Raw genomic sequence first — 27,899 nt, 5'->3', positions numbered from 1 at the left:
TTTCTTTTCTTTATATTGAATACCATAATGTGACAGCACAATGTAAAATGTGTCCTATTTCGACGTTTACTTTAACTGGAAAAAAAATCATCAAAAGGCAAAAGGAAGATAAATAATAAAAAAACAGGAAGTAATGTTAAAATATTGCTTGTTTTCTTTTCATTTCAAAGGGTCTTACTATCGTCTAAATTAGAAACATATGTTAAAACTAAGAAAAGTGAAAAGAGAAGCCTAGATGGACGAATTAGATCAAAGCATTATCTCAGTTGGATGTAAGAGTTAAATTATACGTCGTCTGTTTTGTTAATAAAGTTTAGATGCTGACTAACTTAGGTGAGTAAAGTTCTTTTTTAGATCGCAATATGGCACAATGAGAAAAAGATCCAAAATTATACAAATTCATTGCATATTTGTCAAAAAAGAATGTTTGATAAACAAATATCAATTTTTTAATTGACGGAGCATGGGACAAATAAAATGCAATTTTTTTTTATTTGAATTGATATCTGTGAATTTTTAAAATATGTTTGCTATAATATTTAATCTATAATTAATTGAGGTATTTATTTTGTTAATTTGTTTTGTTAATAATAATTTTGTTATGTTGAGGTATTTATTTTGTGAGGTATTTATTTTGTTTTTGTTGGTTTGTCTAAGAATATTTTACAAACGTATTTAAAATAAATAATAATAATGTAAATAAATAATATTAATGTAAATAAATAATAATAATGTAAATGAATAATAATAATATAAAATGAATAATGATGTCAAATAAATAATAATAATAATATAAAATAATAAAATGATAATGTTAAATGATAATAATAATATGAAATAATAAAATGATAGTTTTAAATAATATTTATATTAGGAAAAAATATATCCCCCGCTCTTAAATGTAAGCACGATATCGTTTTTTATATACTTTTAAACTTATACTAAACTTACTCTTAGAGTTATAAATAATTACAATGCGATAAACGAAATAAAAGAGAAAAATGAAACTAGTTTTGTATGGAAACGTACTTTTTTGAAGATAGACTTTCAACTGATGACATATAATCTCTAAAATAGCTTCAAAAACTTACAAACTAATGTAAATACATCTTATTTAGACGCTTTTGTAAATTTAAATAATGTCTCCATTTTTGTTTGAAACTTGAAATCAGTTATGGATGTTTTTTTTAAATAATAATTTTCAATTTTTGCTACCCCGCTTACATATCGAAACAAAAATTTTTTTATTATTATTTTACCCTGTGATAATTATTTTACAATGATTATTTATTATATGATTATGTTATAATTGTCTTACTATGTAATAATTATGTTTCAGAGTCTTTCAATAAAGGAGGTCAGTATGTAAAACGTATGCTGAACTTACTGTTAGAGTATTAAAAAATTTGGACGTGAGATACAAAATAAAGCAAAATAATAAATATATTTTGCGTGATATTATACTTTTCTGAAAACTAATAAACAACTTATAATGAAATTTCTAAAATAGTTTTAAAATATTATCAACTAACGTCATTTATAATTTTTTTTTAACCATTTCAGCACAGAATTTTGTTATACACTCACAAGGTACGAATTTTAAATCAACCAATGACATGCATACAGGTCGGCAACTGATCCTACTATTTTTTTTCAAACATTTATAGCGTTTATCTTATAAAAATTAAAGTTAATAGTTATAGGTAGTTAGAAAAGATATAAAAATAATAAGGGTGGGATAAAAGTCGTTATGTCATTTATAATATTTTTTAACCATTTCAGCACTGAATTTTGTTATAGAAACCACTCACAAGGTACGAATTTTAAATCAACCAATGACATGCATACAGGTCAGAAGCGGGGTAACTAATCCTACTATGAAATTTACGAAAACTTACTACCAAGTTTTTTTTAAACATTTATAGCGTTTTGTTTATAAAAATTAAAGTTAATAGTTATGGGTAGTTAGAAGAGATATAAAAATAATAGGGGTGGGATAAAAGTCGTTATGTCATTTATAATTTTTTTTAACCATTTCAGCACAGAATTTAGTTTTAGAAGTCACTCACAAGGTACGAATTTTAAATCAACCAATGACATGCATACACGTCGGAAGCGGGGTAACTGATCCTACTATAAAATTTACGAAAACTCACTACCAAGTTTTTTTTTCAAACATTTATAGCGTTTTGTTTATTAAAATTAAAGTTAATAGTTGGGGCCTCAATGGCCGAGCGGTATCGCCGGTCCAAACACTCTGTTAAGCGTGGAGGTAGCGGGTTCGAATCCCGCCGTAACCCTGGATGTATTCTTTGTGATGTCTTTCTCTGAATTGTTCTATCTGTATTTTCTACTTGACAATGACTTATAAGCCTATATTGAGCACACAAGTCAGCAAATGTATGTAATTTCAATAAATCAAATAAAGTTAATAGTTATGGGTAGTTAGAAGAGATATAAAAATTAAAAGGGGTGAGATAAAAGTAGTCGGAGTACTTTTTATTTCATCATGAAATCCATCAACAAACTGGTTTTATAATCAGCTCTATTTTGTTTCCTTCTTATTTTCAGCCTTGCTACAGATATTTCAAAAGCGAGGAAGAGAGCGCTTGGATCGAATACGTCGGGTGCTAGAATTCGATTCCAGAATGTGTAGTGTGCTACCTCGTTGAGCAAAGCCCTCACATTGACTTTGCTAACTGTCAACGATCGCTGTTTACTCAATTACTTAAGTAGTAATTGGTTTCGGGCAGCTATGAATTATTGATTGGATATAAATGTTATCATTATCGGTTAAAAATATCTTTATTCTCAGTCTTTCTTCCTCGGAACCCCAGGGTTCTTTTGGAAACGGCTTAGTTAATGTATGGAATATTTTTATAAAGTTGAAACTTCTATTTTTTAAGTTAATTTAGGGTTATATTTGCGTACAGAAAATCCTCAAACCTAATAACATTTTTTTAAATGAAAACCATTTTCCGATTTTCCTATTAGCATGAAATTTTAATTTTGAAAAACAAAACTTTTGCAATAAATACCTTATTATACAAGTATATAAAAATTTCAATTTTGTATTTGTTTTTTCGCTTGTGTTGATTTTTCTATAACGCAGCAATTAATAGCTTGTATAAATTTCGAAACAATAGGGGTCGTCCTAAAGTAATTGAAGACATTCATAGTGATAATATATGCATGAATATGTGATCTAATTTATAATTTCAAACACTGTTTATTTAATTAGATTCATTCTCTCTAGTCTTGTATTTCTATTGTTATTCATAAGATAATTTTATTTGTTACTAATGACAATGAATGTTCTTATCTTTGAATTAGTCAGTTATCTGATATTCATATACCTGCAATCTTTTCGATTTACAATGAATTTCGAATGCTGATTGGAACTTTCTTTTACACTGAAACGCCGGAGTTGAAGGAACAAAATAAACAGTAAGAATTAAATGTTTTTTTTTTTTCATTTTCTTAATGTTTTGTTGACTGGGAGGTGATTTTGCAATTCAGCGGCGTTTAACGATCCGCTCAACATTAAAAAAAAATTTAAAAAAAAAAGATAATTGATTTTTGACATTCTTTTAAGTCAGGTAACACATTTTAAAAGAAATATTGTATTGTAATTGGTGCCAACAACAACCGATTATAATCTTCAAAAATGAGAGCTAGTCATTAAATGTCGCTGGATTGACGCCCGTATGACGTCCTTCGCTATGAGAATAACTGACGAGGCTTTTTGCATTCAAATTATGGTTGTCATTAAATTTACTGTTTGTTTACGTTGCAATTATAATTCTACCGACGTTTAGTTTTAAGCATTACGAGTAAAATTTTATTTATGTGGTAGAAGTAAAATTTATTCTTCCTATTTAATTTTGGATTTACGAATCAAATTTAAAACGAATTTGACTACAACTTATAGATAAATAAATTGACATATAAGTGGGTGAGAATCAAGCGATGGTGTTTTTAAAGTTTTAAGGAAAAAACATTAAAAAAATTTAATAACACATCTGCAAATTTCCTAATAAAGCTGTTTGTATTTGAAAAACTAATCGATTGAAACAGGTAAGTGGCATTTTCGGGGATATCAAATATTCAAAGAAAATAACATAAAGTATTCCCAATAATGAGAAATGTCTGGAGTAGAATTATTTTTGCTTTCGTTTTAATTTTAAGGTATCTAATCCACATTAGTTTTAAATATGCTTGAATTATTTTTGAATCAAAATAGGTATAGAAGCAAACAAAAAAAGCTAAATATAATTTTTTAACTCGCATAGACTCGTTGACATTTACACGAGGAAGTAGATAAAAAAAGTTAACAAATAGATGACAAATGATATCTTATCAATATCAGACATTACGATAGTAATATCAGATATGTATAAATAAGTATCAATAAAAATATGATATTGTGCATAAATATACTTTCATTTCTGAAAGTTTGTTTCGAAGTAATAATAAATATTTTATATTCAGTGTATCGTAATATAACGTAAATGTTTCCATGGGAAATGATGTTAATGCAAAGTGACTGACAATATGTTCTTAACCGGTTAACGCCCAGCGTCATATATTTAGGACAGTTCCTTTTTTCAAAGACATTCATTGTGGTGGGAAACTTTTTTCAGTATCTTCATTTATCTGGGCGAATTAAAGGATTCTCAGATACCACAATGATTTAGTTATTTCTGATTAGATCTAGAATTATAAGGAGCAAGTACTTTTTGATCTATCAAAGATTTTTTGAATGCTCTAACAGTAGAAAAAACAATTAATTTCGAAAATATATTATATCACTTTATCCATAAAATCACTTTTTGTATCATTTCAATTTATAAATTCGGAACAAAACGGGATAAAGACCTCCCGGCGAAAGTATAAAGTTCTACCCTAGGCCCACCAACTCAAAAAGCATACACTGTAAAAAAAAAAATAACCATAAATTCTTAAGAAAGAAACTAAAAAAAATTTTTGCAGCAAAATTCTTTTGAAAAATAAATACAGAGTTTTTTTTCTGTTTTTAACAATTACTCGCTATCTGCTAAAAATTCCTGCAAACTTTTTCTGCATATTTGACGGTTTTAGGCTGTTTTTCACCAAACTTTTTCTCTGTTTTTCACCCTAATCATCATAAACGGATTAAAACTGTCAATTCGATTTCTTGTTTTTACCTTGCAGATTTGCTTACCATAAGATGACCTCATCTTTTTTTTCAATTCAGTTCACGATTATTTTCTATAATTGCTTCTACTTTTCTGAAATTATTCTCTGGTTCTGAACATGAAATCAAAATTGCTCTTCCACCAAATTATATTTTAACTTTCGATATAATTTTATGGGAAGTTAAAATGCCTCAGATAGTTTTAAACGTTTTTAGATTTTAATATGTTAGACATTAAGTAAAAGAGAGTTTAAAATTTTTCTTCATAACTAAGCGGCCAGTGGTACTGTGAATTTTTACTTACGCAATTTATTCTTACGCAATTTATTCTTACTGTGAATTTTTAGAAACCTTGCCAAATAAAAGAAAAAAATGAGTACAGTGAGCCAAAAAACTGACCACCCTGGATTATTTTTTAAGTAATGATCGCATTTTCACGTTCTAGGACTCAAACTTAATGGATCAAGGGGTGAGGTCAAATATGCTAATTAATTAGTGCAGACGATATTTAAAGTTACGAAATCAGACCCAAACACGTAATTTCTCTGAATAAATATAACTTTTTTGCAACGAATTCGTATTTCTAACACCCCAAAATATAGGAAGTAGCCGCAATCTGGATAATATAGTTCCAGTGGATTGGTCAGGAGATTGCTCCAAAGTTTGGACCCTCAATGTTAATTTCACTTTTTGCATATTTCGCCATATCTCGAGAACTTCTTAAGTGAATTGAAAAGATTTTGCACACAATGATTGAATTTGTTTGTTTAAAGGTAATTTTATGCGAGAAAAGTAAATTATAGTAAATATTTACTATTTTTTATAATTTTATTTAATAACAGTAAAAAAAATTCGGAAGTGTAAAGTATATATTTTTTGCATCATTTTAAAGCATGTAAGTTTACGTGGCAAAAATTTGAGCGAAATCGGTTGAATAGTTCCTGAGAAATCAAATTTAAATTAGCATAAATTAGTTAACTTTAGTTACCATAAATCAACATTAACGAAAGTAAGATTAGCATTAAGAGGTTCAAACTAGAGATTCTTCTCCTGCCCAAATTATGGAGATTATATTTTGCAGATTGCTGCTACTCCCTATATTTTGAGAAATACATCGAAAAAAATGTATGTTTATTCTCAGAAAGTACGTTTTTGTGCCTGAATTCGAAACTATAAATATCGTCTGTACTAATTAATCAGGAAGTTTGAGGTCACACTTGCGAACTATTAAGATTGAGTCCTTGAGCGTAAACATCCGATGATTAGATCAAAAGTTATTGCGGGCTGACACAAAACGGCACTTTCTTAGAACAACATACCTTTTTTTCAATGGATTTGTATATCTGACCTCTTAAAATACGGGGGTAGCACAATCGGAGAAAGATGGTCCCTATAGTTTAATCAAGAGAGCTGAAAAAGCTTGGACCCTATAATGTTCTTTTTATTTTTTTGTGTATTTCACCGTACCTCGAAAACTTTTATTATGAACTTAAAAATTTTTGCACACAGCTATAAAATTTAATTATCCAAAAGTAATTCCATGCAAAATATAACTTCAAGTATAATTATTATTATATATTATATTATTTAATCATAGTTGAAAAAAAAACTTTAAGATATACAATTTTTCACATCATTTTGAAGTACATAAATTTATGTAGTAAAACAAGCTTTGAACAAAATAGGTAGATTAATTCCTGAGAAATTGAATTTTAAGGATTGATTTTTCAGGAAATATTTAATTTGGGGGTAAAAACTCCGAATCTGTTGAGGAAAAAAAATGTATGTTCATTCAAAGAAAGTAAGATTTTGTATCGATATTATAACTTGAAATCTAGTCTGCATGAATTAGTTAGCATAGTTAAAGTCATCCTTTCGAACCATTAACATGGAGTCCTAAAACGTGAAAATCCCATCATTAGAACAAAAGTTACTCTGGGCTGTACATTTTTTAGAAGCACTGTACACTAATGGAAACAAATAGTGTTTAATCACGAAAAAAACAAAACCCATTATCTAAATTCGTCAAATCACTATTACCCAAGACAAATTTTATGATGGTTTTTCTTTGACGGACCAACATGAATATGATGGTAACCATCATAAATTTCCATCAAAAACCATCATATTTTATGATGGTACCAACAAGACTGATCATCACCTCATATTAGGAATTGGAAAAAATTTATGTTGGACCAACATGAACAAAACCACCATGGTATGATGGTATTTTCCGATAGTCCAACAAATAAATCCATCAAGAACCAACATGGTTTGGTAGTTTTTGATAGCCCAACAAAACAATTAATCAGGAACCAACATATGTTGTTGGTCTCAACTTATATTCCATCAAAAACCATCTTAATTCCTGATGGTACCAACAAGACTGACCATCACCTCATATTAGGAATTGGAACAAATTTATGTTGGGCCAACATAGACAAAACCAACATAGTTTGATGGTGTTTTTCAATGGTCCAACAAAAAATCCATTAAGAACCAACATAGTTTGATGGTATTTTTTGATGGTCCAACAAAAAAATTTATCAGGAACCAACATATTTTGATGGTATTTTTCAATGGTCCAACAAAAAAAAATCCATCAAAAACCAACATGGTTTGATGGTATTTTTTGATGGTCCAACAAAAAAATTTATCAGGAACCAACATATTTTGATGGTATTTTTCAATGGTCCAACAAAAAAAATCCATCAAAAACCAACATGGTTAGATGGTATTTTTTGATGGTCCAACAAAAAAATTTATCAGGAACCAACATATTTTGATGGTATTTTTCAATAATCCAACAAAAAAATCCATCAAAAACCAACGTGGTTTGATGGTATTTTTTGATGGTCCAACACAAAAAATAATCAGGAACCAACATATTTTGTTGGTTTCCAACTTACATTCCATCAAAAACCAGCTTAATTTCTGCTGCCACCATCAAGACTGACCATCACCCCATGTTAGAAAACCTACGTGTGTTGATGGTTTCCAACTTAATGTCACAAAAAAACCATTTTATTCTTTGGTACCATCAAGATAGACCATCACTTCATATTAGAATTTGGAACAACCTATGCTGGACAAATATGAGCTAATCCAACTTTGCTCCATGGTTTGACAAAACACAAATGAACGAATTCCAACAAGAATCATATTAATTCTTGATTACATCGTTAAGACTAGCCATTACCCATATTTCAGCTTGTTTGTTGGTGCATAAAAAACCAATATATATTGCTGTTTTCATTATGGTGAACCACTAAGTACATCGTAAGCAAAATTGGCTGGTTACAACCATAACTTTTCGCCACAATCCATGTATTTTTAATAAGCATGATTGGAACATCTTTACGTTAGTCCAACTTACATTTGAAAATAATATATAAAAAAATGTTTTTTGCACGGAATACTGTGTCAATATCGGCTATGATTATGTAGAAGTTTCATTATAATATTGAAATTAAATTAAGCAAAATTAAAGCTTGAGACTCTAATCATTTGGCGGACCCTAACTTACAGAAAGCTTTTTCCTACATTTAAAACAAGATAGCATTCCATAATTTATATTTAATGTAACATTAAGATTGAAGAGAAAAAAAAATTCCTATAGTTAATAAGTACAATTTACAAAAAATATATAATAGATTTCAAAAAATAGAATTTTGATAAATAAAGACAAACATGTAAATTGAAAACATTTATTTAAATACATTTATACTTTTAATAATTTTTTTTTACACATATAATCTACAAAAGTATTTGACATACATAAATGTTGAATTTCAATATACAATAGTGATGAACTTCGTTCCCATAAATTCTCGAACTATAACTGCAAAATAAGAAAATCAAATTACAACACATTAGATAAACAAATGACAGTAGCTGTTTGCTTATTTTTATGCTGAAAATAATAGCAAGTCTGCCAGCTTATACGCATTTTAAAAAAAATATTTTATAAAGTGGTGGACATTTAAAAATCAAAGCTTTAAAAATTTTTGTTAAATTTGCCAACAGCCTTAAAACAAAAGACCTAGAACAAAATCGCATTGCATATGAAAGAATTTATGAGTATTGGCATGAAAAATTGGCTTAAATAAATAGAAAATAATATCCTAAAACATAAACTTATGTAGCACTAAAATAAATATTTGAAAAAAAAAGCGTAGAAAGTTGACAGTCCTGTAATAATAATGAAAACATATAAAATAAATATAGTCCTGGATGAAAATATTGCATAATTTTTAACACTAGAAAAACTGAACATTGCTGTATACCTTAAAAAGACTGAGGGGTTTAGTGATCAGACATCCAAAATCTTAATATAATTATTTAATAAAAATATATTATAGGCTTGATCATTGAAATTCTGTGGTATTTCATTCTAATTAGCTAATGAAAATATTTGATTGAACTAAACACTGTATTTTTAACATGTTTCTATATTGCTAAGGCATGAATGATTAAATAAGCACTTAAATTGGAACAATTTATGAAAGGTCAGAAATACTCAGTACTTTCAGTAAGTTAGTGTTTGAATGTACAAGTACAGCATCTCTTTGGAAATTCTCTCCTAAAACCAAAAGTAAAATTATTTTCTTTTGCTAAATGTTTACTTATTTAGTTATTAAACATTTAAACTCAAAAAAGGCCTCTGTAAGTAATGCAATCAAAAACGAATCCTGATTCATTATGAATGAAACAGGATTAAATACGAAAAACTGATCACCCTTGAGGAAATTTGAAAATGATTTTAACAAATCGCTTTTCTCCTTGTCTCTGATTCAACAGCAACCAAGCAAGTTTTTTTTTATCTTCAAATCCCAATTTTTTTAAGCCCTTTATTTTAGATATTATATTATTATTTTTAAATTGCTTAAATATTTGACCTATATATTTTTTTGCTTAATCATTGACAAGGATTTTAAAATTAATCTTCAAATGGATGTGATTACGAGATTCCTTTTAATTAGCAATAAGTTCTGTGAATGCTATAAGTTTTTTAAACGTAACTTAGAGCAAAATTTTTATTCGTACTGAAATGAATGTTGAATTTTACAATAGTAGCAATGTGCATTTATTATATTATCTTGTTTGTAATATTAGAACTTTAATTTCATCAAATTTTAAGAGATGACTAAAAGATACTTTTCACACTTAGCACTGAAATGTTAAAATTTACAACAATAGTAATGTGCATTTATCATAATACCATAATTTTAATACACAACAGTAATTATGCGTATTTTTCATAACATCGTAATTGTAATATCATAACTTTAATTTCATAAGTTTTTAGAGGTGAGTAAAAACTGCATTTCTCTTTACATTGACATGAAGATTGTATTTTGCACCAGTAATAATGTGTGTTTATCATAATATCGTAAATGTAATTTAGTAACTATATCACAATTTTTTACAGGTCAATAAAAACTACATTCCATTTTACACTGAATGTTGAATTTTTCTACAACAGTTATGTGTATTTGTAATTATACCATAACTTTAGTTATAAGTTTCTACAAAGCATTTCACTTTGCACAGAAATAAATGTTGTATTTTACAACAGCAATGATATGTATTTATATTCATAACATTGTTGCAGTATCATAATTTTAATTACCATAAGAGAGTACCGCTAACTCAAAACAATTCATTTTTCACTGAAATGAATGCTATATTTTATAACAGTAAAAATGCAACATGATTTATAAATATTGTAAGTATTCCAATGTAACCGAAAGCTATATTTCACTTTACGTTTGAAATGAATGTTGTATTTTACAACAGTAAAATAGCAGCATGTTCTGTAAATGTTGTAAAATGCAATATTAATAAAATGATAATATTAATGTAATAAAATGAATATTGTAATATACCAAATATTAAAATTGCAATATACCTAGCAGCAAAATAACTTGGGACCTCAATGGACCAATATTCACGAATCTTGGCTCAATAAGTGCCGTTATTTTCCAATATTGGTTCGATATTGTTTGTCCGATACAGCCGATATTTCACAGCCACTTTACAACCAATATTCGTCCTATATCGAGCCTTCAGATGCCTATATTGCCCTTATATAGGCCGATATTGGCACTATATAGAACTAATATTATAGCACCTAGACATCCCAATATTGGTCTCTATGTGGATGTTCATGTAGGACCTATATTTAGCCCAACTGGGGTCAAGGTAGAATGTTACTAGGGATGTTCTGTAAGTTTTCTATTGCAACTAAAAACTATATTTTACTTTGAACTTAAATGTTATATTTTCCAACAGTGATTCCAGCACGGTTTGTGCTCACAATCTTAGGCTTCTTCGGTTACATCAATCTCTATGCCATGCGAGTAAATCTCAGCGTGGCAATGGTAGCCATGGTAGGCAAAACTCACACAGACAATGGAACCAATGAAACGGTTATAACATGTCCTGAGCTGATAATACCAAAAAATTTAACCAATGAAAATGACATCGAGGTAAGTTTTATTAAAAATATTTTGTAATATATGTACTGATATAAAATCTATGCTAATATGTCATAAATGGTGTCAAAATCTGAATATTAAAAGAACCAATGAAATCATTTTTAAAAAAAAAATCGGAAATGTATTGTTATAGATATTTTTTAATTATCTTTCTATTGTTTCATACATTGCTTTCAAACTGTTTTATGCATTGTTTAACATACATATTTTTTTCAAATTGTTATACTAACGTTTTTCAAATAGTTGCGCGAAGTTTAAATAAATAATAATTAAATATTTCAAGCTCTAAATAAAATATGAAATATTACAATATATATAATAATAAATATAATAATACTACAATTCATGTAATAAATATACGTAAAATTCATAAGCTAAATTAAATATTTCAAATATTTTAATTTCGTTTTAAAAATAACTGACTGAATGAATATTTAAAAATGTATATTGAGAATTAAGTTGGAGTTTGTATTACTCTTTCCTTTTTTATATAAACTTTTCAACTTGTACCACACAACGAAAAACTGTGCTATTGCTATTAATTACATTTCATAAATTTTATATAATTAAATATATTTTGCTTTATAACCGACTTTTAACAGCCGACCCTATTCTGATTTTACGACTACCAATGTTCAACTCCGTAGCCTTGTAATTTTGAACCCAATCCAGAATACAAGAGAATTCCTGGATCAAGAAAAACTACCCTTCGTGGATGACTTTTTGATGAAACTAACTTGTATTTGCATTAAATGGAGAGGGAAAAAAATCGTTAAAATAGTCTCCACAGACTACTTTAACCGGTTAATGCCCAGCGTCATATATTTAGGACAGTTCCTTTTTTCAAAGACATTCATTGTGGTGGGAAACTTTTTTTCTGCATTTTCATTTATCTGGGTGAATTAAAAGATTTTAAGATACCACAATGAAAAAAGTTTCCCATCGCTATGAATGTCTTTGAAAAAAGGAACTGTCCTAAATATAGGAGGCTGGACGTTAACCGGTTAAGAGACTATCAACGAAATGAAAGCCTAATTTAAAAGTTCTTACGCCTCTTTGTTCCAGATCTCTCGTAGTAATGCTTTTATAATGCTATCAAATTTATCAAAAATTCTGAAAAGCTTTGCTAATTAAGCATCTACCACTTTATAAAATGCTTTGCAAAAAGCGTATTAGCTGGCAGGCTTGTGGTGCACAGGTCTGCCAACTACTACGTTTTTTGTAAAATATTTTATAGAGAGGTAGACATTTAAAATTGAAAGCTTCCAAAATTTTTGATAATTTTGCCATCATTTCAAAAGCCACACTACGAAAGTGCTGGAACAAAATGGCGTTGCATAGGAACTTTCAAATCATTTATAAGTAGAAACATTCAAATCATTATATGACTGGAACTGAGCAAGTAGAATTAACGAAGAATAAATTTAAAAATATGATTTAGTGCAATTGGAAAATAGTAAAGACTCTTTTTTTTATCAAGCAGCAGTTAAAATAAATACGCAACCAATTTCAACCTCTTCAAACCAAAAGCCAGTCTCGTTCTGTTCTAAAATAAATCAAAAATAAAAATAAAATTCACACGCAGCGTTTTTGATATAGGCGTTGGATGTTTCATCGTCTCATAATTCTTCTTATATTAGTTAGCCTCACTAAGTTTATTCTTAAAAACCCTGAAAAGTTCACTTTTTAGTGGTCAGATCGGCCCACATCTGAGAAATTGCTTGCAATTTTAGTTACAGGACGTCACGGTATTTCTCGAGACATTTAGCAGTTTCCAATTTTTTCGAATACCCTTTTTGTATGGAGCTTATGAAATTAATTTAAGCGATTTGATGGTCTTTTTTTTCTATTCTTAGACATTTGGAGAATTTGACTGGGATTCAAGTATTCAAGGACAAGTAATTGGATCTTATTTCTATGGATACATTCTGACACAGCTTCCGGCTGGCATATTGGCTGAAATGTACGGCGCCAAGTGGATCTATGGCATCGGGATTTTGATGACATCTCTTTTGACATTTTTGACACCCTTGGCTGCAAGATGGAATGTATGGGCGTTGGTGGTACTGAGAGCCGCAATAGGACTTTCTGGGGTAAAAGTCAATAAATATTCTTTGACATATATATATATATATATATATATATATATATATATATATATATATATATATATATATATATATATATATATATATATATATATATATATATATATATATATATATATATATATATATAAATATATATATATATATATATATATATATATATATATATATATATATATATATATATATATATATATATATATATATATATATATATATATATATATATATATATATATATATAATATTCCCTTTTTTACTTATTTATGCTGATGACAACCAAAGAAATCTAGATTTTCTTTGTTAAGTAAGGAACCATATCATCAGCTCTTTAGCCTGAAAAATGCATCGATAACAATGAAAAATGGTCTTAGATCATTTTCTCTGTATGATATAAAAAGTTAAAAGCAAAATTAAAGAACTCCAAATGACCAAAAAAGCTTATTTTTCAGAGAAGAAAAACTAAATAACTCAAGGTTTTAAAATCTTGTCCTAATTTGTTTTATTTGTTAGCCAGCAATATCTATTTTCATAAAATTATACAATGCGTTCATATCTTATTCATGCAATTATGCAATGAATATATCTGGAACAGCACGGATATTTAATGCAATGTTTATATTTTTCTTAATTCAATTTTGTAATGAGTATATCCAGTATAACATGATTATTTATATTTATTACAATTATGCAATGAGTATATTTAGTATATAACATGATTATTTAACGCGATGTGCATATTTTATTTAACACAATCATGCAATGAGTATAGCTTGTTAAACACGATTATTTAATGCAATATGTTTTTTAGTAAAATTTTCTCGACTCTTATAATTTTTTTTAAACTTTTAAAGGGGGTTGCCTTTCCAGCAATGAATGTGTTGATTAGCAGATGGGTTCCGAAAATGGAAAGAAGTAGAATATCCACTGCTATGAATTTAGGAACAATGCTGGGCACTCTCGCAACGAATATGGTCACTGGAATTCTGAGTGAAAGTTCTTTCTTGGGTGGATGGCCATCTGTATTTTATATTTGTGGTAAGAAGCACGGCAATAATTAACATTTGAAAATACCGAATGGTGGGTAAGTTCAAAAATTAACAAAAATTGAAATTTGGAAGAAAAGCAAAAATTTAAATTTTTTGGTAAACTTCAAGTATTCCTCCTCATACTCCTCCTATTACTGAAAGCCTCCACACGGTTTCTCATAGACAGTTCGCTCGAACCTCTTAATGTAAACCTATACCTGCCAACTCTTCCGGATTTTTCGAAAGATTGTTTTTGATATTTAAAGTGATAGTAAATATATACTATTTTTTCTTTTATAAACTTAATTTTTAAATGATTTTGATCACCACTATTCTTACAAAAATGAAGCACATATATTAATATGCGTTACTATCATGGTTGTCAACTTAAGATTTTTCAAATGCAACGTATTTGTTTGCTTAAAATTGAAGATTTAATTCCATTTTACTACCACTGGGAAAAATGATAATGGAAGGGATTAAAAGTTGGCAGGTATGTAAACCAGTTGACAAAATGTCCATCTAATGTAAAATCTAGTAAATTTAAGGAAGTGGTAGCAAATATATGCCAAAAATTTGATTAATTTCTGAATATGATTGGTTTGTATTATTTACTTGTCAACTACCACAAATTCAATTGTCAAATAAATATGATAATTTTTTCCCAATTAAAAGAGAATTTATAAACAGAATATAAACAAACAAATAAAAACAACAAAAAAAAGAATTGGATTGGAAGAGAATTTGGGTTCATGCGCACAACTGGTTCACTTTTTGATTAGTCTGCTCAGACTATTTATAAAAGACCGCGTTGAGGCTTTCAGATGTAGGAGGCAATGCTTGTACTCGCTTTTTGATTTGGCAGAAGGAGTGTAAGGCAACAAAATAGATGAGAAACATACATACTTCTACTTATTGCAGTGAAATTTTTGTGTGCTAAATGGAATGATGCTTATCTCGCACTGATCGGGTTTATAGTTTTAAAGCTATGAAGGTTTTCTGTACAAAGTAAAAAATACAAAAGTACTTATTTTCCCGTCTGACATAGCTGTTTAGACAAGTGGGGTATTGATTCCTAAACGTTTTTCTAACGTGAATCGGCTGAAGTCAAATACAAGTCCATTGAAATAATGTAGAAGTTGCGTGGAATAAATCAGAAGTTTCAAAGAAAAAATCTTTTATAAAAAAAAGTACAAATTTATTTATCTGCTCATCTGACATTGCTATTTAGTTACTATCTCGACAAGTATGGTACTTTTCCTACGTTACTTTAGCTCCAAAAAAAAAAAAAAAAACAAACATGACAAGATGACAAGACAAACATGACAAGACTTGTTGTTTAGAAATTATAGGGGTGTTGTATACTAAAGTACGATTTCATACAAGTACCTTTTTGCTCATCATACATTGCTGTATGAGGCGCAATAAAGCAATGCATTATTTTCCCCATATATTGTTTTTTCTTCTTTAATTGAGTAATAGGATAAATATTTCAAAAGTTGCAACGCTTTTTCATAAAGAAATACTGCTTTTTATCTTATTTTGTATGAAACAGCTTATTGTGAATTCTTAAGAATTAATCCATCCAAAGAGATGTTATCTCATTCCATAGAGCGAAATACTCTTCTTCTTACAAGGGGTCAACTCTACTCTATGTTACTGGCATTTGACGAAATATTCTGCTAGTTTAGATAACAACTAAATAGCAATGTCAGATGCGTTAAAAAGAGTAAATTTATGTAGAAAAATACAATTTCTAAACTATTTTTACTTGGGTTTGATTTCCTTTGGTTCAAGGAGAAAAAAAACGCATGAAACAATACCTCAATTTTTCTAATTAACTGCTTGTGGAAAGTTAAATGTTTAAAAAAAGAAAAGCATTTTAACATTGTTTATGATATTTTCAGAACAGTATTTCGCTTTTAGGCTTGATGGGAAGTGTATGGTTTATTTTATGGGCTCTATTAATACACGAAACACCAGATGATCATCCTAGTATATCGAAAGAAGAACTAATATACATTCGAGAAGGTCTTGACCAAGCAAAAAGCAAGGTGGTTGATCTATATATATTTTTTAAAAATAAGATACCAAAATAATTCTTTCTGTGGCTTGGCTCATAAAAATCTTTTTTTCCCTGTTTATTATTATTATTATCTTCCTTGACCTGTATTTCCAGTGGTATCAAAGTTTAACAACATTACCGTTATTAATTTGATTTTGAATTTTTAAACATGAATTATTAAATTCTTTTATTAAATTTACTATTTCTACCACTACGTATCAAAAATTCAAAGCCTCATATAAGGAACTACTTTTTTACAAATGTCGTACCTGCCAACTCTTCCATATTTTCCGGAAAATTTTATTTTTATATTTAAAGGGATAGTAAATATATACTATTTTTTCTTTTATAAACTTAATTTTTTAAATGATTTTGATCACCACTATTCTTACTAAAATTAAGCACATATATTAATATGCGTTACTATCATGGTTCTCAACTTAAGTTTTTTCAAATGCAACGTATTTGTTTGCTTAAAATTGAAGTTTTAATTTCATTTTAATACCACTGGGAAAAATGATAATGGAAGGGATTAAAAGTTGGCAGGTATGAAATGCGCACTGGTAGCTCTTTCAAAAATATAGAATCGAAATTATCATTTATTCAACAAGTTTTAAATTTTCATTCGCTGCGAATATATTAAAACTTTCAAAGTATCTCTGTATTAGAACAGTATTAAAAATCACGACATATTAGAACAGTATTATTACCACACACGATATTCGAGAAGTGGAGACTTAGGTGTGTTATTACTAGTAACTGCTTGAAATTTTTTTTCTAATTGTTTGTACTTCTAGAAAAGTTTTCTTAACCAAATCAAAAAGTAAATATATAAAATAATGTTTATCAAATCTCTTATAATGAGTGATATTTTAGTTGCATTTATATAATAAAATATAGTTTACTAAACATAACTCTTAAAGTTGAAAAATATTTCAAACTAAGTTTTGAATCTCATTTTGTATTTTTCAAAGCACTTAAACCTTATTTATTTTATTTAATTAAAGCATTTATTTCAGATTTATAATACTCGATAAAAAAATTTCTTTTAATTTTTCATTAAGTTTACAAACATTAAAGTTATTCAATAGTAAAAGTTCTTTATTTTTTATAATTTCTTAAAGTGCATATTAATAGGCGCTAATGCAACAAGTAAAACATTTTTTTCGCAAATATTAGTTCTGATATATCCGAAAATGTATATTTCAGAATTTAATCAGTAGTGGTTGAGCTAAGTTAATAAGACAAACCAATCATATTCATAAGTTAAACTAATTTTTGAACTTATATTTCCTACCACTTTCTTATTTTTATTTAATTTCGTATTAAATTACTCTTTCGTATACTGGTTTACCTTTATAGTGGTCTGATCGGACAACCCATAAGAAACTGTGTTGTCAACATTGCCAACTTTTTAGGCTTTCCACGGTAGTGGCAGTTAAAATAACTCTGAATGACATTTTCCCTACTCAGATTTATATATTAAAGAATAAAATTGGCTAGTACAAGAAAAAATCGTTAAAGTTAGTTAGTTTACCTGAAGATCGAACAGAAAAATAATTAATTAAATAAAATAAAATAATAATAACTATTATTGGTGGAAAGTGAGATAGTGCATTTTTTTACTTTTTTAACCTTTTTATCTAAAGTATCTCATTTGTTTGTTAGGATATGAAAATTCCGTGGAAATCGATCTGGACATCACTGCCTATGTGGGCAGTAATTGTAGCACATTTTGGACAGAATTGGGCATTTTATACTTTGCTGACAATGATGCCAACATACTTGAGTAATGTTTTGCACTTTGATTTAAAAGATGTAAGTTTGTAGAGTGGTATCTATTCAATTCTATAATATATTTCAAATTACAAACACTGAACCATGGTGGCTCAAGGGATAGAGCTTTCACCCTTCTATTAGATGAACCGGGTACTTAACCCAACGATAGCTGGTCGTTACGAATCCGCATCCGGCTTGTACCGACCACAGTGCTGACATGAAATATCCTCAGTGGTACACAGACCATGGGTTAGATTCCCTTTTCCGTCAGGATAACAGTGGTAGGGTCTCGTGGTTATTCTTACATGTAACGCAAATGCGGGTTAGTTCCATCAAAAAGTATTCCACGAAAGCATATTTTTCTCAATACTTAGTTCAGGAGTTCCCTTGTCTTCTGGATTGGGTTTAAAATAACAAGGCTACGGAGTTGAACATAAGTGTTCGTAAATTGAAAAATTGGGTTGGATGTTCAACGACGGTTATAAAATAAAAATAAAATCGCAAACTCTGAGCCGTGGTAGCTCAGGGGATAGAGCACTCGCCTCTCAATAAGGTGTTTCATGTTCGGATCCAAAATCGATTGCTGGTCGATTCGTGTTCCGCACCTTGCTCACCACGACCGAAGTACTTCCGTAAAAATATCATCAGTGGTAGCGGATCAAGGATTTGAGCTCCACAGCAGTCAGGCAAATCGTGGGAGGTTTTCGTGGTTTTCATCTCCATTATATGAAAATGCGGGTTAGTTCCATCAAAAAATCCTCCACGGAGGAAAATTTCTCCTCGTCGTTGATTCATTAATGTTAAAAATCCTCAGAGAAATCTTCTGTGTGTGACATTCCGTTAACACAATTTTCGCTGAAATATTTTATCGCCAAAACAAATTGAGAATAATAATTATAAAATTAGTTTACCTTAAAAAAATTATTTATAAATAATATTAAATGTTACTTACTTAAATGTTTTATATTATTCTACTAATACATGTTTTTTTCTTAAAAAATTTTGAGATGCGTTTATATTAACATTACAATAGAAATCAGTATAAATGTGGGATTTCATATTTTTATGAAAAATCCCGGGTTCTTTTTTATTTAAGTGGTAATTTTAAAACTTGTAATTGAGTTTTCGATAATGCAAAATAAAAAAAGTAATGATAAAAAACTACTATAATCAACATTATTCAAGTGGAAAAAATGCTTCATTTTCACTGATTTGTCTTACATCTATTTTATATCCTTAATAATGAATATTTTGTTTAAAAAAAATTCAATTTAATAGAAATATAGCATTTAACGGACATGCTTCTTTTAGAATGGAATGGTATCGGGCATTCCTTTTTTGATGATGGCCCTTTTTGCATTTCCTGCAAGTATAGTAGCTGACTATTTAAGAGCTGGTAACTATCTACGTGTTACCACAATCAGGAAAATAATGAATAGCATTGGTAAGTACATGCAATTTAATAATTTTTAACTCAAAATAAGGTAAAAATTCCCACAGTACTTAAAAAAATCTAAAAGAATGAACGAAATTATGCATTTGTTATCACCACACAATATGTTAATCAATTAAGTAAACTATTCACTGTGAGAACACAATCCTACCCAAACCTGCCTTTTTTTCTGAGGCTGTATTAAAAATGCTGTGTTCTGTCATAATGTCTTTTTTTTACATTACTAAAAATTGATCTTTTTATAACAGAAAGTGGTATGGTATTTACCTTTTAAATCAATGATAATTTTATGTCTTAACCCGGTAATGCAGGAGTTTTTTTCTAGAAAACTGGTAAAAAATGATCGAAGGTTTATTTATTTATTTTTTAACCAGAAAATGAATATATAGGGATAGTGTCAGTTATATTTACTAAGATGGATGTAAGACGGGCATTAGAAAAAAAAACTCGAAATAGAATAAGATTGCCTATAGAAGACACGGGCATGTGCAGTAATTTTCGCTCGTGTCAGACACTTGCAAATGCGTTAAGGGTTTAAAGAGATAGCAAAAAAGACGCATACGAGCATATCCATACATATTCAAATTAGTAAATAAAGTATCTTGCTGAACTGAGCGGTATATCTGATATGAACATTCATACCTTCCAAATTTCACTCTTTCCAAGTATGCATATTCCAAGTGATAGTAAAACAATTAACCCTTAGTAAACAATTACATAGTAAACAATTTTACTCAAAAATATATATTTATATTTTGGCCAGGTTGAAATTAGTTGTCGTGTAAATGATTATGCTCTTATATATTTGTTGTACGTAATTGCGGACAAACTAATTAATAATTATAAATATAAATCAGAAAGTTTAATAGAATAATGGTAGTTTCACTACCTCTTTAAATATGAAAAGTAAAATCTTCCGGTAAAACCGGAAGGGTTACCAGCTATGTACATTTAACGGTACATGCCCGAGCAATTATTTCTTAAAAGGGCTCTTTTTGCATCCTGGATATTAAAGCTCCTTCACGGACAGAACTCTTCGATAGACCTAATATATTCGATTTAAAACTATATTTAATACCATTTTATTCAAGCAAGCATCAATACATTTTGGAGGCTTGACAATAAAGTGATGTTATTTTAGATATCTTTAACTACCACTCGAATAAATTTTTACAGAAATCATAGAAAGTTGGTAAGACTGTTATTTGGTAATTGTTTTACCATCACTTGGAAAACCCATTAACGGAAAGATTGAAAGGTGACAGATGTATAGAAGTCGATATATTGCTATTATTATTGATTGTTTCACCATGTGAACCCTATTAAGAGTATGTGCTTCCATTTTCATGATTATTAAGCAATACAATGTTAAGAACTCTTAGTAGAAGAAAGTCAGTTACTTTCATTACAGATTAAGATTCTGAAGTTCCCACTTTGAGAACATAGCTTAAACTTATTATTTAAATAAATAATTTATTATTTGCTAATAGCAATATTTATATATATTTTTTATTTTCAGCATTTTTTGGGCCTGCTTTGTGTGCTGTAGCTATCGCCTTTGTGGGTTGCCGTCCAATTATTATAATTGTATTATTTTCTTTGTCCTTTGGTTTGAATGGCTTGCTTTATTCCAGTTTTATGGTTAATCACGTGGACATGAGCCCGAAGTTTGCTGGTAAGTAGAATATATTTCTAATACAACCTTGCAATAAAGTAGCTCTTATCACTTCAACAGACAATATTTCTGTCATTGTTATTATTATCTAAAGTTATTATTGTTATATATTTATATTGTTATAGTTATTATTATCTATACTGATTTCGGAAAGAATAAAATATCCATTTTATTCAAAATGTACTTTGAGTCTCAACATGCATGCAGATTTAGTTCTTGCATCGAAAACAATAAATGCAGGTAAACTATTTTCAATTAAAAATAATTAACAAAAACTTTCACTTTAATTCTTAAGAAATCTAGATGGTTTTTACTACTTTGTCTGGTACTGTTTACTTTCTTTGCCTGGGTGGATACAGCTTCACACTGGGCTACTAATTATATTGAAAAGAGTTTTTAAAAAAATATCTTTTTTGGAAGAATATTTTCGTTTTATTTCGAAGAAAGTAATTATATGTGACAGTTAGTTTTTTTCTTGTTAATACTACTTTTTTACAGAGTAAAGAACTTCCCAAGTGCTATCAGTGCTCAATGATAAGACTCTCGCAATTTTTTTCCCGTACGATGGAAATAACACGACAAAACTAACGATAATAACAATAAAAATAACGAATAATTTAAAGACTACGAATAATTTACCATATAAATTAATAATAACATTAAGAAGGTATTTATAAACTTTTAATGGCTACGCACCCGAAGAAGTGAAACAGGAGTTATTCATTTTTTTTGCTCTCCAAAAAATTTTTCTATTTTGGACTTAGGTCGTTTTCCATTTATTTTCCATCGTTTGTTGAATTAGTCTTGCTAGATTGGATACACTGTTCCAGAAATGTTATTTATGAAACATCGATTATTACATATTTATAGTTATTTTAATTTTAGGAACTCTTCTTGGAATAACAAATGCAATTGCAACATTGCCAGGTTTTCTTGCACCAGCGTTTGTTGGAGTTATTCTTAAAAGCGGGGTAAGTGATGCAAATGAACTTAGTAACAAAGTTTTATAGATGGAATGTATTATCATCATTGGCATAGCAGCCCGGGGTGGGTCTTAGTCTGATTCAGAATATTTCACCATTGCATTCTCCTTGTTTCCATTTCTTTGTAGTACACTCATTAACCATGTCAATGAAGTCCAGCCGTCGAAGTCTTGGACATCCATGAATTAATTAGTTTTCATTAAAATATCGTATATGTTGGGCTGATTTTATCTAAATGGTAGATGTGCCTTGCAAATCTAATCCTGCTTAATTTTATGAACATTATTACATCAGTGTTCTAATAAATTTTGTAAACTTCTAATCTGTTCTTCTTCCGATGCTCTCTGCCGACAAATAAGATCCTCCTTTCACAGATAAAAATATTAGGCTCTTTCTTCTTAGGCAAGTTTTCGAATTAATAAATCAGAATATTAGTTTTGTACAGTAGCATATCTTTTTTCGATGTTGATTAAAGAAAGAACCATTTAACCCTTTGGGTATATTTGACGAGTGAGTCTCGTCATGCATTTATTGCCAATAAAAAAAAAAGAGGTGACTAAAATATTTTGCTGTCCGTCTATTTCAAAAAGAAATAATGCATTGATAACTACCACATCTTATAAATTTTAAAAAAAATTTATAATATGTTTTTATTTTATGAATATAATTGGTTTGTTTTAGTTACTTGTCAACCACTACAGATTCAACTCTCAAATATATATGATAAATTTCTCTCAAGTACTTTTAAAATAGAATTCGGGTTTCTGCGCGCAAGTGGTTCGCTTTTTAAATAATCTGAGCAGACTACTTATACGAAACCGTATGGAGGATTTCTGATGTAGGAGGTGATGGTTTAATTATCGACCATGCCTACCATCATCGTTTATTTACGTTTATTAAGCAAAAATTGGGTCCCTAGGCAGCGCAGCGGCCTCTAACCCATACATCATGAAGTAACAACATTGTATAAAAACATTTTGGATTTCGCAACATTCTGGTAGCAAGCCAACCATCATCCAGAGATGCTAACTTGCTTCGCCTTGCAAAATAGTATTTCCTAACGGTAACGAAATTTAAGTTATTTTTAGTTTAGTATTTTTCCACCACTAAATATCAAAAATTATAATAATCATATAACATGCAACCTAAAAGCATTAATTATTTGATTACTGTTTTTTACTATAAGCATATGCTTATTTTACAAGTATTTAATTCGCTACCAATTAAAAACTTTCCAGAGAGCGGAGCAATTGGCATCTTTGCATCATCTATTGAAAGGACTAATTTGAATTGCACTAGCATGTCATATAGTGTAGTAAAATGATGTTTAATAATTGTAGTGATAGTTACATCACATTAACCTACCTATTCCTGATTGAATTCGATGTCAATGAATTTCACTACAAATTTATGCTGTTGATAATTATGCACGCTCATTATTATTTTCTATCTTTAATTATTGTCCGGGAGAAGTGTAATAATTTATTCGTAGTTTTGAGCACTACTTCTCTAAAAAGTCAACTATTCATTGAGCAACATTCATCGTTGTTAGCGAATTCATAAATCGTACTGAGGTCCTTCAGAATAATGAATTTCTTAGACAATGCTAATTTATTAATTTTTAAATACATGTGTGAATTTCGTTTAACGTGTTCTATATTATAATTAATTAGTATTTAATAATCTTAGTGGTAGATGTGTTATCTTTATTGACTACGATAAATTTCGTATTTTATTCATTTATTTTAATACAAACCGCCCTTGTTCTAAATATTTTTTATGTAAATTTGTGACTTTTATCGCATTTTTCGCTTTATTATTATTATTTTTCAATTGAATTTACATGCTTTAGAAATTGCACCAATGTTAGTAAAGAAACTCAATTTTGTAACTGATAAAAATACACATAACTGATTTTTTTAAAAAGATTTTGTCTTTAAACTAACTTTTAATGTGTTTTCAAAATATGACTATTTTGTTTTAATTTCTTTTTAGCAAACACTTAGAAACTGGGCATTTGTTTACATTAGCTCAGCTATTATCCATTTCTTGTGTGGTCTTTTCTACGACATTTTTGCTTCCGCTGAATTACAGCCTTGGAATGAAGAAAACGAAAAGAAAGAAACTGAAAAGAAAAACACAACATTTTCAGATGAATATGTGTACCGTTCAAAAATATAGATCATTTTTCATTCCTTTTTGTTAATTTATTCACATAGGTCTTGAACATTTCTTAAGAATAACCCTTTGCACTCCCAGTACTTTATAAAGCAATTTAAACTTATGTAAGCACTAAATGATGTAATACAATATTTTTATTTGAAAACTAGCAATCATAATATAATATCAGGGCTCGCACTAAGGATTTCACATTACTAGCCAGTAAATTTGCCAAATATCATAAGTATTCACCAATTTTCGTAAATTTCCGCCAATTGTAAATCTTAATAAATAGTTTGGATTAATTGTTTTTCTAAAAAAAAAAAAAATTTCACGGTAGTTTGTTTCAGGCATGTATTATTTGGACTCAATTATAATTGGTCATGCGGCTCATCTATCGAAAAGTATTGAAATTGCATAAAAAATACTGATTTGAGGATCGAGTTAAATATATATTTTTCTTTCCAAAATCATTAGCCAATACTTCCACAAAAAATAATTTTATTTGCCAAATTTACGATTTTATCGCATTTGGTGAGCGTGTTTAACGCAGCCGCTGAACATGGTTACCATATATAAACATAATACATTTGATATCTTCGATGATATCATTCGATGTTATATATTTGATATTCTGCGACAAAGAACTTGGAATTGCAAAGGGTTAAATTTTGGTGACCAGACAAAGCCACGAAGTAACAAAAACACGAAAGCAAATTCACGAGTTCAAAAGTCATTGACCGGTCAGTTATTGACCGGTAACCACTTAAACTGATTTTTTTAAATTTATTTTTAGTGTCATTGCGTTATATTCCTTACACACTCACAGCGTTTAGGACGTAAAATATTCTCGTGATATGGACAAAGTGAAGTACTTTCATGACATTTGCTTGGTTTAGGGACTAAACACAAATACGATTACTCAGTTATTATACATTAAAATAAACTGAGGAGTACAGAATGATATATTAACAGATGCAAAGAAATTTAATGTATTGAAACAATGAAATAAAATAATGTCTGTACCCATTTAGCTTAATTTCAGAAAAATAGTTTAAATAAGGAGAAAAAATGTAGGGATAATCTAGAAGTATGGAAAGGAAATGTCAAAAGCCACTACTTAAAAAACAGAAAGATCTGTTGTGTTTTTACTGTGGAAAATCGGATGCATCGACGAAAAGTTTACAAGACAAACGAGAGTGTTTTCAAAATTAGATGTTTCTCAAACCGTCGCCAATAAAAACCGTCGTAAATAAAATTCTTAAACTGTATAAAACATCTGGGCACCTGAGGCCTTTTTCCCATTCATCTTTAACTTGAATCATGTGGTGTTTTAACCCCTTGGGGACGGGTGATTCAGAAAAGCATTCGTACAAAATCAGAATCAAGTTGCAATTAAATAAAAAACGGTAACTTACATGCAGTATTTTCTAATTTGACAGACTTACTTTGCTTTTACTTTAATTATTGTTAGTTCAATCCTATATATTATCAATGTTAGTTCAAAGTATAACTAAATAGTTTTATTTTGAACAAAATAATGGTGAATTAAATAAATCAAAGAATTATAACTCCGCCCACAAATAAACTGCTAAAGAACTACTTTGATTACCAGTTTTATCTTTTTACCCTGATTGATACGGTTTTATGCTGTCACATATTTGTGACAGTCGGCGCGAAAGGGTTAATGAGGCTGTGGGATGCAAATGAAGTATTCATGTGGATCATTGAGGTTCTGACTGTGTAATTATATGCAGTAGGGTGATAAGACTATATTGTAAGAGTATGAATTTTAGCTAAGCTGATATGATAAAAATGAGGTTATGTATCTGCTATTGATGTCGGGAATATGATCCATCACTGCAATAGTATGCTACTATTGGTCTGATGTTCTTGTCTTCAGTTAAAGTTTCATATAGAAATACTTGATTGAAATTTGCTGTAGAGCAAGAGGTGGCTTTTCACAGAATTTGATATTTAATTTAGCAATGTGTTTGTCTATTGTAAATAAAATATTCTTCTTTCGATCTTTGAGCTCGGCACCTCAGTTGCGCAGAGGCCCCTATCCCATCTATTATGTTTGTTTTGATAATTGTGGTAGGAATTTTAAGGTCAGCAGTCTACGTGGTGGCTGTAAATAAAATTCTTTCCTTATTTTACAAAAACTGGGCACCTGGGCAACGTCTCCTACAACTGAAAGCCTCCACACGGTTTTTTATAAGTAGTCCTATCAGACCACTACGTAGGTAAACCAGTTTACGAAAGAGCCCTTTAATGGAAAATCTAGTAAAAATAAGAAAGTGGTAGCAAATATATGTCTAAAAATTTGTTTAATTTTTGAATATAATTGGTTTGTCTTATTTACTTGTCAACCACTACAGATTCAATTCTCAAACATACATGATAAACTTCGCTCAGCCACTTTTAAAATAGAATTTGGTTTCATGCGCACAACTGGTTCACTTTTTAAATAATCTGCGCAGACTACTTATAAGAAACCGTGTGGAGGCTTTCTGGTGTAGGAGGTGATGACCTGGGCCGCGCAGTGGCCCCTATCCTACACATCATGAAATAATATTATATACATTGATTTAAAAACATTTTGATTTAAGCAACATTATGGTAGCCATTTCTAAAAGTCAAGCTCTTTGCTTGATAAATTAAAAATATTTTGTATTTCAATCAATTTAAATATGGTAATTATACACAGGCATGATTTGAAAATATACGTTGGTACTTATTCACAGACGTAATTGGAGGTAGATACATTAATCACTATTTGCAACCTTGAACAGTGAAAAAAGAAACATTATATTCAAACATTATTAGTGAAATGTGTAATAGTAATTGTATGCAGCTTGGTTTGAAAAGTAAATAAAATTCCTACTTACCTTAGAATTGAACTGTGTATATTTGAAATTTAGAGTGGTAGATAATTTACTGTTCAAAAGCGAAACCTTTGAATGCAAAGG

The 27,899-nt window shown here is 29.1% G+C and overlaps 1 protein-coding gene across 1 annotated transcript; it reads left to right on the top strand.

The window, feature by feature from the left end:
• Nucleotides 1-298: 298 nt before the first annotated feature.
• On the top strand, nt 299-24,962 carry LOC107455760 (putative inorganic phosphate cotransporter). Its single transcript, XM_087160698.1, has 11 exons — nt 299-333; nt 3,334-3,447; nt 11,471-11,667; nt 13,533-13,769; nt 14,639-14,822; nt 16,739-16,866; nt 18,546-18,695; nt 19,968-20,100; nt 21,629-21,784; nt 22,670-22,755; nt 24,763-24,962. Coding segments are annotated over exons 2-11 (1,458 nt in total). The 5' UTR covers nt 299-333; nt 3,334-3,446; the 3' UTR covers nt 24,949-24,962.
• Nucleotides 24,963-27,899: the final 2,937 nt, after the last annotated feature.

The sequence above is a fragment of the Parasteatoda tepidariorum genome, chromosome 4 (assembly GCF_982258835.1).
Source record: "Parasteatoda tepidariorum strain Cologne lab strain chromosome 4, Ptep-v5.0, whole genome shotgun sequence".
Classification (NCBI taxonomy): Eukaryota; Metazoa; Arthropoda; class Arachnida; order Araneae; family Theridiidae; genus Parasteatoda; species Parasteatoda tepidariorum.
Note: the sequence above shows the minus strand (reverse complement) of the source record. Positions and strands in the feature narration are given on the sequence as shown.

Bases quoted from the DNA above. Each gene is read 5' to 3' on its own strand.
- LOC107455760 (XM_087160698.1), top strand. The intron at 11,668-13,532 runs GTAAGTTTTATT...TTCTATTCTTAG, and splicing joins CCAATGAAAATGACATCGAG to ACATTTGGAGAATTTGACTG. The intron at 13,770-14,638 runs GTAAAAGTCAAT...AAACTTTTAAAG, and splicing joins CCGCAATAGGACTTTCTGGG to GGGGTTGCCTTTCCAGCAAT.